Genomic DNA, 16577 nt, shown 5'->3' with positions numbered 1-16577 from the left:
AATGTCTACCAACTTCTTAACCATCCTTGACTTCTGTTTTTCTTTTTTCTTTTCTTTTCCACCACCCCACCGCCGATTTTTGGAAGTGAACGTTTTATTAACCCAAACACAAGAATGCAATTTCAAGTAATGTTGAAAAGTAAAGTGATCTGCAGAGTGGCCAAAGCCAACACTGCCTCTGAGTTGCACCTACTGTTAAGGACAAAGCACCACGGTACTTTCTCTTCTGAAGCTGCACACTTGCACATTCCCATGATGGTAACAGGGTGTTGATGGGGAGTACAGGCACAGAAAGGGTGATGCAGGCTGTTTGGATTCTTTGTAAACCTGGTAGTTGTATACAGGGATTCCCTGCATCATGAATCCAGAGATTTAAACTTTTTCTTTTTTCAGTTTTATTGAGGTATAATTGACACAAAATTGTAAGCTATTTGGAGTGTTTATCATAATGATTTCATATATGTATATTTTGTGAAAGGATTTCCCTCCATCTAGTTAATTAACACATCTATCACCTCACATATTTATCTTTGTGGATATGTAAATTTCAGTTATATAGTACAGTGTATTCCCTTAGAAATTTCAGTTATATAGTACAGCGTTAACTCTAATCACCACGTTTTACATTAGATCCTCAGAACTTATTCATCTTATAGATGAAAGTTTTTACTCTCCTACCAATGTCTCCTTATTTCCTCCACCCCCCAGTCCCTGGCAATCACTTTTCTACTCTGTTTTTATGAGTTTGACTTTTTTAGACTCCACATCTAAGTGATGAAGAGACTTAAGGTTTTTTCTTCACATATTCAGTAAGCCCCTGAGAACCCAGACTGAGAAAGACGAAAAGGAACTGCTCACAAGGGGGCTTTTAGGGGGTAATCAGAAAGGGTTAGACACATCTCACTTTGTATGAATTATCACAAGAAACAGTAAAGGGAAATTGTTTGATGTCACCAGTATGTTTTACCCGAACCCTCACATTTTGAAAAGTACTGTCTCTTCTTACCTATCACTAGGCAGTACTTTGGAAAACTGAGTGTGTTGAATATGTTACTGGCCTCACACCATTTCTTTGAGACATTCCTACTACCTGGGATTGAGGTGCAGCATCACCTCATGGTAGCTGGCTTTTGTAGTCATTTTGCTTCTGCATTCCAGAAACAAGAAGAACCACTGGCTGTGTATGTTGCATGCATGTCTGTGCATTTAAAAATGTATTTGAAACTGCTGGGTATTTAGTTTCTTCTTGCTACTTTAGCTTTGGGATCTTATTTTCCTTATAGGCAACTTGAAGCCTTTATTCTTCATAGTCCTTTAAATAGACTGTTCCAGTCTAAAAGGCTTAGGGCATATTTGGGAGGAATCTATGAGAGTATTTGCTAATGGAATGTGAGTTTGTGTGAGTGTGTGTGTGTGTGTAGAAGTGGGTGGTGGGTACTGACTTCAGGAGCTTAAGCACAGCCTTTCCAGAGAGACAGGCTCAAGAGGATGTCAGCAACTGAATTCTTCTTCTTCCCACTCAAAACCTCTCCTACCTAGTTCTTCATATCTCAGTTAAGGGCAACTCAATCCATCCAGTTACTCAGGTCAAAAGAGTCTTGATTCTTCTTCCTCTTATTCATAGGAAATCACCTGGGCTGTGTCATCTAAGTAGATCCAGAATATCCTATCATTTCTCATGACCTCCACTGCTGTCCTGGGGAATGACCTACCTCCATCTTTCCTGGCTAATTGCAGTAGTTTCCTCGGGAAGCACTGTGCATGCATCCCTGCACCCCTCCACCAGCAAAGTATTCTCAAACGACAGCCCTGTGCTTTTATTTTTGTTTTTTTTTTAAAGTTATGTCAGACCCTATGCCCCAGACCTTCCAACGGCTTCACACTTCTCTCAGAATGAAAGACTTCAGTGTTTACAGGGCCCTGCCTCTGGATCCTCCCACTGTGCCCCCACCGTGCCCCTCTTACTGCTTCTCCTCCTGCTTCCTCTGTGGGACACTCAGCTCTACCGCGCTGTGTCCTTGCTGTTCCTCCACCCCAGCAGGAAAACCCCCACCTGGGAGCCTTTACTCTCGCTGTGCCCTCAACCTGGAAAATTCTTTCTCCAGAGATCCTCTTGGCTCATCCCCTCACTTCCTGCCCATCTTTGCTCAAATCTCACTACGCAAAAAGCCTACCCTGACCACCATATTTAATACTGCACACAACTCCCACCCTGCATGGCACCTGAGAGTCCCCTAATCTTCTGTACTTGTCTCTGTTCAACAGTGTGGTCATCTTCAAACTAACCAGACAATGTACTGATTTACCATGTTTATTGGTTATAAACAAAATAAAATACATGGTGCACCACCGCCATCACTAACACTGGAGCTAAATTCACTGGCCTAGATGGAGTATTTAGAAGAATGCTTGGCATAGACTAGACCTGCCAAATACATAGTTGAACAAATGACTGCCTCATAATGTTTATTGCTCTTATAAATGGGATCTTTATTAGAAAAGATAATTGGCTATTGTTGCTATCTAGGAATGTTATTGGTTTTGTTACATTGATCTTGTACATAACAACTAAAAGTCATTGTTCTAATCTATATCTGATGTTCCTTGTGGGTAAAATATACGGATACCCCCTTCCCAACTTAATCTGCTTGACTTAGGGAAATCTTCATAAGAAGTGAACATCAAAACCTAGTGATTCTCCCCATGGTTGAATTACATGTTGAGATCCTGAAGATATCTCCAACAGATACTCTAGAAAATTAAAAAGTAAGTCTTTTGATGACATCAATATAAACTGCAATCACCTAGTCGGCCAGTGGCACACTGATAATAGGCAAATTGTGTTAGATGAAAACAATTTGGCCAGCTAGAGTTTATTAATTTTGATTTAAAAATTGGAAACCTCAATAGCCCCCAATCTGTCTCTACTCCTTACTTAATCAACTTGAAGAAAATGTGATTAAGAGGAACAAAAATCTAAGAAAAACAAGGACAAGACACTAAAGAAAAAATAGCGATTCTCAGAAAACGCAAATCTTGGGACAATTTCTTCCCGACTTCCTGTGTAATTAAATTTTTATCCAAAAACTATGTTGAACCAAGGAGGAAGAAATAAATGTATTTCTGCTCCAAACGTTATTTTGAAGACTTGCTTATGAGTGTAATTTGTTATGATTTTATTTGATTTAAAACATTTATTCTGCCACACATCCTTTTGCTTCAGTATTAGCAACAAGCACCCTGCTCTGTGTGCCTGAACCACAGGCTCCACTTGGTGGCCAAGCACTGAACAGAATAAAGGAAACAAGAAGCTTCCAAGCCATGTTTTTTCCTGCATCTTTTGGAATATTTGAATGGACTGAGAAGAAAGAAAGCAACAACTATTATTCAAATATTGCTTTGGTGACATCTGTCATTTCTGCTGTAAACTGTCAGTCCCAAATCCAGTAGGGTAATTCTGGAAAATATAGCTAAAAACCCAATTTTTAGTAGGGCCTGAAATCCAGGAATTTGAAGCACAGCCAATTCACCGTTGAATTTACATCTGATTCACTAGAGAAGCTGAAGCATATGTGAAATGGTGGTGGCTCTTTCTGCACTGCAGAGAAGTAAGGCTCAGGAAAGCAAAATGCCCTGCAGGAGGCCACTTACTAAGTTTGGAGTAAAAAGTGTATTTCCATTTCTCTGCTCTTGCCCACAGGCTCTCCTTGATTCAGTAGCTATGATTTCTTCCTTATGGCCGGGAAGCGAAACACCACAATTCTTTCATCTCTAGATGATACACAAAATCACAGTTCTTCCCTGTTTGCAGTCTGTCTGTGTCTCTGCTGAAATGCACCACAGTGAGGGCAGAGTTCAGATGGCCTGTGGACACTGAACTCGGTACTCATCCAAGAGTGAGATGACCCTTGCTTTTGTGTATGTCGGCGAGAAATGCCTGGGAAAGGAGCATGAGAAGTAACTGTGGCCCAGCTGGCCATCCAGCTCGGCATGATCAGAGACTTTCAGCTTTTCAAAGGCTCACTGCCACTCTCCAAAAGCGTAAACATTTCTTCTCAAAAATTTTCTGCTCAAAGCAGACTTTCAAATATTCTCTGATTAAAATCGCCAGGTTTATTTTGTTTGTCCCATCTGTTAATGCAGTCATGTAAAATTCTATGATTTGTTGTCAGTGAGTTAATTCTCCTCGGTGCTGAACCAAATGGGACTGTAGACTTAAAAGACTGACCGAGAAATGAGCTATATCTAATGAGATGTCCTCCGAAGCGGCCATGGCACTGGGCCTACACGTGAGCCAGACACATGCTTCTGCCACATGTGATTTGGGCCAGTCATCTCCACAACTGATAGTTTCTTAGCAGTTTATAAATATGTTCCCTATTGTTTCTTGTCCATCTTCTCCCACTTAAAAATTATATTCTGAAGTCAAATTTATAAGGAAAATAATTTACCACGTGGTACTGGGTCATTTAAACACACCCCATCCACTTCATCAGGGAAGTGAATAAAAGCTTACTAAACATATTGGGAGTATTTTGTTTCTTTTCCATTGGAGCAGCTAATATTTTTTTACTTTTTAAATCAAATGGCTGGATAATTTTTATACCAATCCATAATTTTATTTGAAATGCTAACCTGGGACTGTTAAAAAAAAAAGGGGAGTGGGGGAGAAGAAACCATTTTCGCCTTGTCTATCAGTGCTAATCCTCTTAAAAGTACCCTTACAATCAAGATGCAAGAGAAGCTCCATTTCCTCAGCAAATGGAATACTGAAAGGTACAGTTTAAAAGGGTTACTACGGTGAGTGAAAAAGGAAAGTAATGGAGTGACCTGTGGACACACCCTGAGCCCAGGAACACACAGTGCCACACGTCTTTATTGACTCAGAGATACACAGGTCCATCTGTCAAACTGAAAAGCCAAGGAAATGGCAGGCTTTGGCTTTCTGCTGGTGGGGACAAGTACTGGAAATATTTTATTGCAAAGTGACTGAAACCCAGTCAGAGGTTTAATACTTAGCAGGCAGGCAGCAATGGCTTAGAGAAAAAGGACCAAGATTTTCTCTGTTGGACTCCTCCAGCCTGGACAGCAGGGACAACTAAGTTTTTTAAATAGCATGCTGGATTCAGATGACTCTGGAAAGTTTTGTCTCAAAAATAAAATAGGCGAAGCATCCCCTAAGAAAAATGGCTGGGGAAATACATCATCAGAACAGTATGGAAGCGTGTCAGAAACTGCCTATAGATTGCCCAAAGAAAACAGAACCAATTTTCTGAGAAGATTGCATAGAAATATTGAGTGGACCCAGCTTCATCTACTGCCCACAGAGTTCATTTGAAACTGTAATTAAAAAGACTGGGGATGGAGAATAAGAAAAGATAGGAGGCACAAAATGGTCCTTTACAGTTTCCTTGGAAGGTCACAGCCCACTTTTATAGCCCACTGACGCACAAGGTTACAGGGGGTTTTCAGAGACTTGCCTCTACTCCAGAAGTCTCTCTTTAATGTTGTTTGCAAAATTTATACTAAAGGCAGATTTATGAACTCTGTTAGAGAACAAGTATTTCTCTTCTTATTCATAGAGAAGAACTTTATTATTTTGGTCCAGTTGCTAAGCAAAATATAGCTTGAGTTTGGCTGTAAATTCTCAGTTATATATGTAAGGCATTGTGTTTATTTAGAAATAATAAGGCTTCTAATTTCAAATCAGAAAATCCCAGGGTCATATAAGGACTTTTATCAGTTTCAGCTCTTATCCAGGCCTTATGGAAGTTTCACTTCTGTAATTCTAAGTTAATGTGTTTAATCTTTCTGTGGTGTAAAAAGCACTGTTTATCACCTCTCTGCAGAGCTGAGGCCAGGATACTGGCTGAGAAAGCAGATTCTAGAGTCAAACTACCTGAATTTGAGTTCTGGCTCTTTCACCTACTAGTGTTGAGACCTTGGGCAAGTTCTTAACCCTTCTGAGCCTCAGTTACCCCATCTGTAAAAGGAGGATAATAATAGTTCCTACCTTGTAGGGGTGTGGTGAAGATTAAGTGAGATACTATATGTAAAGCATTTAGCACAGTGCTAGCATATGGGAAGAAGAATCAACCCTTATGCTCTTACAGACAGTTAAGATACCAACACCGTAGAGTTTAGTTTTGTCCAGACTGAGCACGTAATGGCTGTAACCTATCTCTCCTTATCCTAACCTCCTCTCCACTTTCCTTCCCCCAGCTCTCTGGGCCTCCCCTAGTTTCTCCATATTTGTTAAGTGTTCTTCCTCTAATGAGCACAGAAGATTCTGGTCAATGCCAATTTTTTGAAAGAATTACCTGCTTTACTCTATGTCTTCACATATTGAGCATTTCTTAGTTGAGTTCATTGAGGATTAATGCCCCACAGATCTTAACAGACAGAAAATAGAGAATGGATCCAAAAGACAGGAAACGGACCAACTGGGTAGCTGGAGGGATTGGGACAAAACAAAAAAAGAAACAAAGACTTGTGAAAGCAAATGAACCCGTAGCTGGTTCAGCTCCTTTTAGCCACAACTGTAGTGTTTCTCAGCATTGTTCCAGCCGGAGTATTGGTCCCCTGAGATGATTAGCAAACAAATGGTTTCTTGGTCAAAGGAGTTTGTCCAAAATGTTTCACACCACGTTTTCCTCTAGGAGTCTCAGTGCATATTAACATAGTAAAAATTCTAAGAAGCACTACAGTAAAGAAACCTACTTTATTTTGCTTATCTCATATTATTGATCAGTACATAACACTGACCAGTACATTTGGAGAAGGCTTCCACTATTGTTATTTTAGAACTGGGAAACAGGAATTCCCATAAATAATGAACAAATTTTGGGGCACTAATGAACCATGATAAAACTGACGGGAAGAAAAGTGGGACTAATATTTAGTGAGTGCTTATTATGTATGCCAGAAATTATGCTAACTGCTTTAGAAATATTTGCTTTTTCCTGAAAAGGTTAAAGTAGTGGTTTTTAAGTGGGAGGGATATTTACAGTGCTTTACGAAATAATGTCATGGCACATATTAGCAGTTCTTAAATGGGGACAAATAGCTCTTTAAGAAATGAAGGATCTTGAGAACTCACGTAGCCCATCTTCATGCCTAAGAGTATTGCTTTTGCACTTACTGAGAAATTTGGAGATTCTGGAGTCTCTCTACCCTCAGTTCCCTGGAATGTAGCATTGTATACAAACCTGTGAATAGTCCTACTTCTGCTACTTATTGGATATGTAACCTTGAATAACATATTCCTCTGAGCTTGTGTAAGTACTAGGAAAATAATAACATCTAACCTAAGTTTGTGAGGGTTTTCCTTACAAAACATAAGCTGGTAATTGGTGCTCAAAAAAATGCCAATGCCTTAAGCTACCATACTTATTCTTGCATCCACTGACGAAAATATTTTTCTCTTACACAATTATTAGAACAGGTTCTATGAAGTCCATAAAATAACGTGTACAATTTCTATTTTCAGCATCTACCAACTGTGATTTGAAATGGTACCATTTTGTGTGTATGTACGTGTATTTGTGTGTTTGTAGAAACAGCATGTATTTAATACACTTCATAATGCAGTATATATAAAATTATATTAAATAGCAGTTTATGTATTGTTAAGGAAAAGAACTATATTTTATTCTTTCTTTATATTCCCCAAGACATCTATCCTAGCATGGTCCCAGGTACACAGTATTTAGTTGTCTTGTGAAATAAATGAATGGAAATGATAGTGGTAAATTGCACTAAAATTGTATTATTTTATACAATATAATGTAACAAATGTAACTTAATAATAGGACATTTTGCACTGGGGAGCCAGCCAGGATGGAGTCAGACTGTGATTTTTAAAATTTGGTGATAAACTTCTGATGCTTTAACAAACAGCATATGCTCACTGCTCAGTCTCAGCTGAGATGGGTACCAGAAAATTTGCTAACAAGACTCCTATGTTAGAGATAAGCATTATTTTATGAAACTAGATCTGTCTTCAGTTCTTTTGCAAGAAATTTGAATTTCCCTTCAAATAAATTGAATGTTAATATGTTTGATTTACTTCAACTCTTATTATTTTCTTTCTTCTCTATTTACTGTTTTTCACCCTCATGCAATAGAAAGTAAAAAACTACCTCTTTTCCTTTGTTGAAATGTCTATAAATCGTTAATAGTGAAACATTGAGAGGTGAAACTGGGGTCAGGATGGAGAGAATACTGCACAATAACAGCTATTAACTTTGTGCAGAGTAACAGGTCTTAATTTCAGTTCTAAGTGTAGGCAGATGCACAAACAACCATATACTATGAGATTTCCCTTCCTTTCTTGTGCATATTTGTCCACATTGCCAGTGAGACTAAATTGTGGGAGAGAAATGTTTTTATACTTAAATGAATAAAAATGAGTTAGAGATTGAAAAATACTGATGACCATATTTTGGGTATATTTTCAGGTATTGTTAAGGGAAATGGCAAGTGACCTGAATTCAGGGCAACCAGACCCTCCATCAATCACACATCCCAATTGACCTGCCCCTTTCTACTACCATCCCCTCTCCCTTTTTAACCTCTTTTCTGTGTCTCTTTCTTTTTTTACCTACGTCTTGTTACTCAAACCTGGAATGTAGCATTGACTCCTTTATGATTTGAAAATAGTGACAGGTTGCTGATACATTCAACACATGTAAATGTCCTCTGAGTCTTACCAGAGATTCCAAAGGGGAGGATGTGTAAAATAAACTGAAGAGTGATCTCTTGTAGGAATGGAATTCCGCAGTGGAGAAGCTGAAGAGTGAGGCACTGGGGATTCTGCTCTCCAAGGAGTATGTGGAGAAAGAACACCTACAGCTCTCTAACCAGAAACTGAATTGGCTTCAAGAGGAATTTGGTCGGCTCATGGTGGAAAGGAAAACCTGGTTAAAAAAGGCAAATGATTTTTTTAACAGCGCGAACAAGGTCAGTGTGAGGTGAAGCTGGTAATTTTAGGTCATCAGGGCAAACCAGTAAGAGACCCATGACTTCAACAGGCTGGAGCACATCACAGAAATCTCAACTCCACTTAGAGTTTCAAAATTGATAGCAGCAAAAAGGAGCTTTTAAAATATATTCCTACTCTGGCCATTATTTTGTACTCAAAACTAAGAGATTCTGTGCTTTGACATGTAAAAGGTCACTGAAAAAAAAAAAACAGGAGAATTTTATCTTAGAGCTCTCATTGTTCTATTTGAGGTGGACATTTGTGCCAACATGGTAGTGCTTCTCCTGGAGGAAGGGAATTATCATAAAATATATCAAGGTTAACCAAAAAAAACCTTGAAACTTTTACCAAAAAAATCTTTCTCTTTTTAAAAATCCTCTTTCATTTATTAGCTGAAGATACGTAAATATTGCAGGCTTTTGGCATGCAAACCATAAGGCTCTGGTTGACTGCCCTGCCTTGGTTTGCCTTTTTTTTAAATTGGAGTATGGTTGATTTACAATGTTGTGTTAGTTTCAGGTGTACAGCAGTGATTCAGTTATACATACATATATATCTTTTTTTTCAGATTATTTTCCCTTATAGGTTATTAAAAACTACTGAGTATAATTACCTGTGCTATACAGTAGGTCCTTGTTGGTTATCTGTTTTATATATAGTAGTGGGTATATGTTGATCCCAAGTTCCTAATTTATCTCTCCCCACACACTTTGTAAATCAGCCAAAGGGAGATCTTTTTTTTTTTTTTGCGGTACGCAGGCCTCTCACTGCTGCGGCCTCTCCTGCTGCGGAGCACAGGCTCCGGATGCGCAGGCTCAGTGGCCATGGCTCAGGGGGCCCAGCCGCTCCGCGGCATGTGGGATCTTCCCGGACCGGGACACGAACCCGCGTCCCCTGCACCAGCAGGCGGACTCCCAACCACTGCACCACCAGGGAAGCCACCAAAGGGAGACCTTGCTTTGGACTGTTTCCAGGCCTTCTTGAGTGAGAGAAGTGCTCTATTTTCATTTAAGATTGATTGTAGCAGGTGGCTGTTACTGCGTGGTAATGTTCATGTGTTCACATCACTTGAGTATCTGAGGATGGTGATAATGTTTGAAAAAATTTCTGCCTTTCTCAATCGAACATACACCTTCAAACTGCCTTATTGGAATTAATACCTTAAATTTCACTGATGTAAAACTGGGCAATGTGACAGAAAATGAATGGGGTACCCACAGAGGATAGGTATATTGTGATTTAAAGTCATAACATCAGCAATCTGAATACAGTGTCCTGGTAGGTATCAAAATTGTTACTTAATTTTGAATTTTTTACTAATAGGAAACTTGGAAAGCATGAACAGTAAAGTTCCAAAATAGAGGTGCTAGAATTATGGTAGCAAAGAAATATTTGTCAAATTATTATTGTTTGGGATTTCTTTGTTTTAAGAGAAGAAACATAATTTCTGGAGCTGTTGAGCTAAGTAAATGGTAAGTGCTGGTTAAATTTCTCTTCAATAGTCCTGATTTTGAATAAGAGATTTTTTTTTTTTTTTTTTTTTGGCGGTACGCGGGCCTCTCACTGTTGTGGCCTCTCCCGTTGTGGAGCACAGGCTCCGGATGCGCAGGCTCAGCGGCCATGGCTCATGGGCCCAGCCACTCCGCGGCATGTGGGATCTTCCCGGACCGGGGCACGAACCCGTGTCCCCTGCATCGGCAGGTAGACTCCCAACCACTGCGCCACCAGGGAAGCCCTGAATAAGAGATTTTTAAACTTACATTACACTCTCATTCTACAGAATGAGTGGGTCATCTTCCAGTTAGTTAATGCTGTTTCTAAGGAAAACAGTTATAGAACATGTTGCTATGATAAAATGCTTCTAGCGTAAGCCCTATACTTTATAGTCCTGCAAAATGGAGAATTTTTCTCTCTCTCTCTCATTCTCACTCCCTCACTCTTGCTTTCTCTGCTGTCATTATCTGGTAGCTTACCAGGGAAATTTTTCTTTTTACATTATTCTTGGGCCTTGAGGGAGGAGGAATGATATCTCTTGCAATAGTAATTTTTAAAAAATTGAAGAATGGAGTGGTTACTTTTTCAAGCTTATACGCTAATTAAGGTCAAATCCTAACAAATTCTGTTTCTTAACCCCAAAGACTTGACTTCTAGATCTTGTTTCAAATTATAATTAGTTCAGTTGGGACTTATCCATACTATAGAATTCTTTATAACCAAGTAGTACTTCGAAAGGTTTAGAATTTATTTTCCCTTTTCAAAGCATCAGGGAAATAATTTCCAGCTCCAAATCTAAGAATTCAGTTTGAAAGATGATATATACTTTTACCTCAGCAAAAATGGAAGCTGGAGTTTGGAAAGTAGATGTTTAAATCATGACTCTTGAAATGAGTTATTAAGAAGCAATAAATGATGAAATAATATAGTAAATAAATCCGTTTAAATTAAAGAAGGAAATTCTTCTCAAGGCTTGTAAATGGCATTTTTCTTTTTTGATTTATATTGTAGAATCTCCAAATTTTATAAAATTACCATTTTACCCCATTCTGGGCATAACACTCATAAATAACCCTAGTTAAAATAAAGCACTGGATTTAAGGTATTAATATAAATTCAAAATCCCTTAAAATATTTTTTTCTAGTCTGAAAGTTTTGTTTTCACTAGTGAAGGAGTATTTTCAGTTTACATCTTCAATTTATCTCCAAAGCACTGAACTTTCCTTTTGAGAATTCACTTTATTGTGCCTTGAGGGCTCTGGGTTTTTCTGATTGTGATCGTCTACATGCTGCCAACAGCTGTGAGGTGTCTGAGCCTTTTCACCCAACTTTCCAGCTAACATATTAACTTGCCACAGTTCATGGATGCTCACAGAAGACATGTGACTTCTGACTCAGTTTTGAAAGACTTTATTAAGCAAAGCAAAAGAGGTAATCAGAGTGTCAAATGTCACATCAGTTCCCCAAGTCCCAGTTACCCAGGGGGCGATGCAGATGGATCCCAGTGGATGAGGGCACTGCTGCAGGGAAAGAATCCTAAACTCGGGGAATTGGCTGTTTTATAGCAAACAGTAAGCAAGCCTGCTCTTTGTCTCAGAGGAAGATGTTCCTTCAACCCTCAAGATTGCAAATCCAACACTGAGAATGGCCCAGATAAAGAGGGGTCAGATATACAGATTGCCAACAAACACATGAAAGAATGCTCAACATCATTAATCATTAGAGAAATGCAAATCAAAACTACAATGAGATATCATCTCACACCAGTCAGAATGGCCATCATCAAAAAATCTAGAAACAATAAATGCTGGAGAGGGCGTGGAGAAAAGGGAATACTCTTGCACTGTTGGTGGGAATGTAAATTGATACAGCCACTATGGAGAACAGTATGGAGGTTCCTTAAAAAACTAAAAATAGAACTACCATACAACCCAGCAATCCCACTACTGGCATATACCCTGAGAAAACCATAATTCAAAAAGAGTCATGTACCACAATGTTCATTGCATCTCTATTTACAATAGCCAGGACATGGAAGCAACCTAAGTGTCCATCATTGGATGAATGGATAAAGAAGATGTGGCACATATATACAATGGAATATTACTCAGCCATAAAAGGAAACTAAATTGAGTTATTTGTAGTGAGGTGGATGGACCTAGAGTCTGTCATACAGAGTGAAGTAAGTCAGAAAGAGAAAAACAAATACAGTACGCTAACACATATGTATGGAATCTAAGAAAAAAAAAAGGTCATGAAGAACCTAAGGGTAAGACAGGAATAAAGACACAGACCTACTAGAGAATGGACTTGAGGATATGGGGAGGGGGAAGGGTAAGCTGTGACAAAGTGAGAGAGTGGCATGAATATATCTACACTACCAAATGTAAAATAGATAGCTAGTGGGAAGCAGCCACATAGCACAGGGAGATCAGCTCGGTGGTTTGTGAACACCTAGAGGGGTGGGAGGGAGGGAGACGCAAGAGGGAAGAGATATGGGAACATATGTATATGTATAACTGATTCACTTTGTTATAAAGCAGAAACTAACACACCATTGTAAAGCAATTATACTCCAATAAAGATGTTAAAAAAAAAAAAAAGAGAGGTCAGAGTCAGGCATTCTTGACATACCAGTAAGATGGGTAGGAGCAGTGGAGACTCACCCCACACATGCAAATAAGGATGTTAGCACTATGAAAAAAAAAGAGAGCATCGGGGCTTTAAAAGAAGAAACTTACCTCGAAAACTAATTTCACTCTTGATAAATGGAATCATTTTTTAGCAAACAACATCTTGTTCCAAATTTGTTAAAGCTAGGTCAATAGTCTTCAATTTCTGTGTCAAATACCAGTGTGAAAAAATGTTAGTGCCATGGGTAACATATGAATTAGTGAATGTAACAGCTTGAGTGTTTTTGCTCAGTAAAATGCAAAACATATGATTTTTTTTTTATATAAAGTTAGCTATTCTTTTTTTTTTTAATTTATTTATTTATTCTTGTCTGTGTTGGGTCTTCATTTCTGTGTGAGGGCTTTCTCTAGTTGTGGCAAGCGGAGGCCACTCTTCATCGCTGTGCGCAGGCCTCTCACTATTGCGGCCTCTCTTGTTGCGGAGCACAGGCTCCAGATGCGCAGGCTCAGCAGTTGTGGCTCACGGGCCCAGTCGCTCCGCGGCATGCGGGATCTTCCCATACCAGGGCTCAAACCCGTGTCACCTGCATTAGCAGGCAGACTCTCAACCACTGCAACCAGGGAAGCCCAAAACATATGATTTTTGAGATAACCTTTAACTTTTAAAAATTTTGTTAAAAAGAAATGAATGTCATAATCTCATCTGCAGAATGGACTACTGTTAGTATGTCTTCCATATCATATTTATTTCTTTTTCATCCGGATTTTTATCATATGTTTCTGGTATTTTCTGTTGCAATCATCTGGAAACCCTCCTTTTTTCCCCTTCTTTCCTTTTATTGTCACCTGTCCCTCTCTCTCTACCAATTCTATCAATATCTAGGGATATTGTTATTTACTAGAAAAAAAGTCACAGTAAGTTTTTAATTGAAGTTGCTAAATAAGTAGTGTGGCAAATTTATGAGAATAATTACCCTTTTTCTTTATGGATTCATTTATTTAATAAATATTTATTGAGCAAGTACTGTGTGTCAGGCACTGTTCTAAATGCTGGGGATATAGCAGAGAATAAAACATACAAAAAAATTGGTAAGCGAATGTAATTCCCGTATGTGAAATTCAATAAAATATAATTATCACCTAATTGTCCACATCGGCAAGAGTGCCCACTGCCTTTACTCTGTAGTTTCAGGAGTGAAATTGATTACCTTTTAATCCTGCTAGGGGTTAATGATTACCCAAGGCTCAAGAGTCTGTTTCTTACCTAGAGAATGTCTAGTCTTTGGCTTGAGGTGTGACCATTTGTACCTGGAATGAGCAATAGGTGGCGATGTTAGCACACAGGACCTCAGGAGTAGTGTTGCTACTGATGCTTTTTCTTTTTTTTAAATTGAAGTATAGTTGATTTACAACATTATATTATTTTCAGGTGTACAACATAGTGATTCAACGTTTTTGCAGATTATACTACATTTAAAGTTATTACAAAACAATGGCTATATTTCTCTGTGCTGTACAATATATCCTTGTTGCTTATCTGTTTTATACATAGTAGTTTGTATCTCTTAATTTCATATTCCTATCTTGCCAGTCCCCCTCCATCTCCCCACTGGTAACCATTGGTTTTTTTCTCTGTATCTGTGAGTCTGCTTCTGTTTTGTTATATACATTCCTTTGCTTAATATTCTATATTCCACATATAAGTGATAACATAGAGTATTTGTCTTTCTCTCTCTGACTTATTTCACTAAGTATAGTACTCTCTACATCCATCTACATTGATGTAAATGGCAGACTTTCATTCTTTTTATGGCTGAGTAGTATTCCATTATATGTACATACCACATCTTCTTGATCCATTCATCTGTTAATGGACACTTAAGTTGCTTCTGTATCTTGGATATTGTAAATAATGCTGCTATGAACATTAGGGTGCGTGAACTTTTTCAAAACAGTGTTTTATTTTCTTTGGATATATACCCAGGAGTGGGACTGCTGGATCATGCAGTAGTTCTATTTTTAGTTTTTTGAGGAACCTCCATACTGTTTTCCATAGTGGCTGCACCAGTTTACATTCCCATCAACAGTGCACAAGAGTACCCTTTTCTCCACATCCTCACCAACTTTTGTTATTTGTGGCCTTTTTGATGATGGCCATTCGAACAGGTGTGAGGTGATATCTCATTGTAGTTTTGATTTGCATTTCTCTGATGATTAGTGATGTTGAGCATCTTTTCATGTGCCTGTTGGCCATCTGTATGTCTTCTTTGGAAAAATGTATATTCAGGTCTTCTGCCCATTTATTATCAGATTATTTTGATGTTGAATTATATCAGCTGTTTATATATTTCGGATATTAACCTTGTATCGATCATATAATTTCCAAATATTTTCTCTCATTCAGTAAGTTGTCTTTTTCTATTGTCGATGGTTTCCTTTTCTGTGTAAAAGTTTTTAAGTTTAATTAGGTTCCAATTTGTTTATTTTTGCTTTTGTTTCCTTTGCCTTTGGAGACAGATCCAAAATAATATTGCTATGATTTATGTCAAAGAGTGTTCTGCCTATGTTCTCTTCCAGGAGCTTTATGGTTTCAGGTCATACATTTAGGTCTTTAATCCATTTTGATTTTATTTTTGTATGTGGTGTGAGGAAATGTTCTAATCTCATTCTTTTGCATGCAGCTGTTTAGTTTTCCCAGCACCACTTATTAAAGAGACTGTCTTTTATCCACTGTATATTCTTGTCTCCATTGTTATAGATTAATTGACCATCGGTGTGTGGGTTTATTTCTGGACTTTCTATTCTGTTCCATTGATCTATGTATCTGTTTTTGTGCTAGTATCATGCTGTTTTGATTACGCAGCTTTGTAACATGTAGTCTGAAGTCAGGGAGCATGATATTTCCAGCTTTGTTCTTTTTTTTCAAGATTGCTTTGGCAATTCAGCATCTTTTGTGGTTTCATATAAATTTTAGGATTATTTGTTCTAGTTCTGTGAAAAATGTTGTGAGTATTGATTACATTAAATCTGTAGATTGCTTTGGGTAGTATAGACATTTTAATAATATTAATTCCTCCAATCCAAGAAAATGGAATGTCTTTCCATTTCTTTGTAGCATCTTCAATTTCCTTTATCAATATTTCATAGTTTTCAGAGTATAGGTCTTTCACCTCCTTGGTTACGTTTATTCCTAGGTATTTTATTCTTTTTGATGTGATTTTAAATGAGATTGTTTTCTTGCTTTCTCTTTCTGATAGTTCATGATTAGTGTATAGAAAAGCAACAGATTTATCTGTATTAATTTTGTATCCTGAAACTTTACTGAATGCTGCTGATGCTTTTCATAAACCAGATTCAAGTGGAGATTGAGCCATGTAACTCAAAGAACCCGAGATACTCCCTTTTCATTTTACAGTTATCTGCTGCGTTCGATGAACCTATTTGCTAAATCACTTAGCCACAAATAC

At 38.1% G+C, this 16577-nt stretch overlaps 1 protein-coding gene across 1 annotated transcript in view; it reads left to right on the top strand.

Moving 5' to 3' along the window:
* CCDC141 (coiled-coil domain containing 141) overlaps positions 1-16577 on the top strand; it is a 197060-nt gene that overhangs the window by 94254 nt on the left and 86229 nt on the right. The window contains exon 7 of the mRNA XM_082629826.1: positions 8767-8961. Within this exon, the coding sequence (XP_082485952.1) occupies positions 8767-8961 (195 nt within the window). The remainder of the gene's footprint in view (positions 1-8766; positions 8962-16577) is intronic.

Source organism: Mesoplodon mirus (assembly GCF_964341445.2).
Source record: "Mesoplodon mirus genome assembly, chromosome: 8".
Taxonomy (NCBI): domain Eukaryota; kingdom Metazoa; phylum Chordata; class Mammalia; order Artiodactyla; family Ziphiidae; genus Mesoplodon; species Mesoplodon mirus.
The sequence above is the reverse complement of the archived record's forward strand: the minus strand, read 5'-3'. Positions and strand labels throughout refer to the sequence as shown.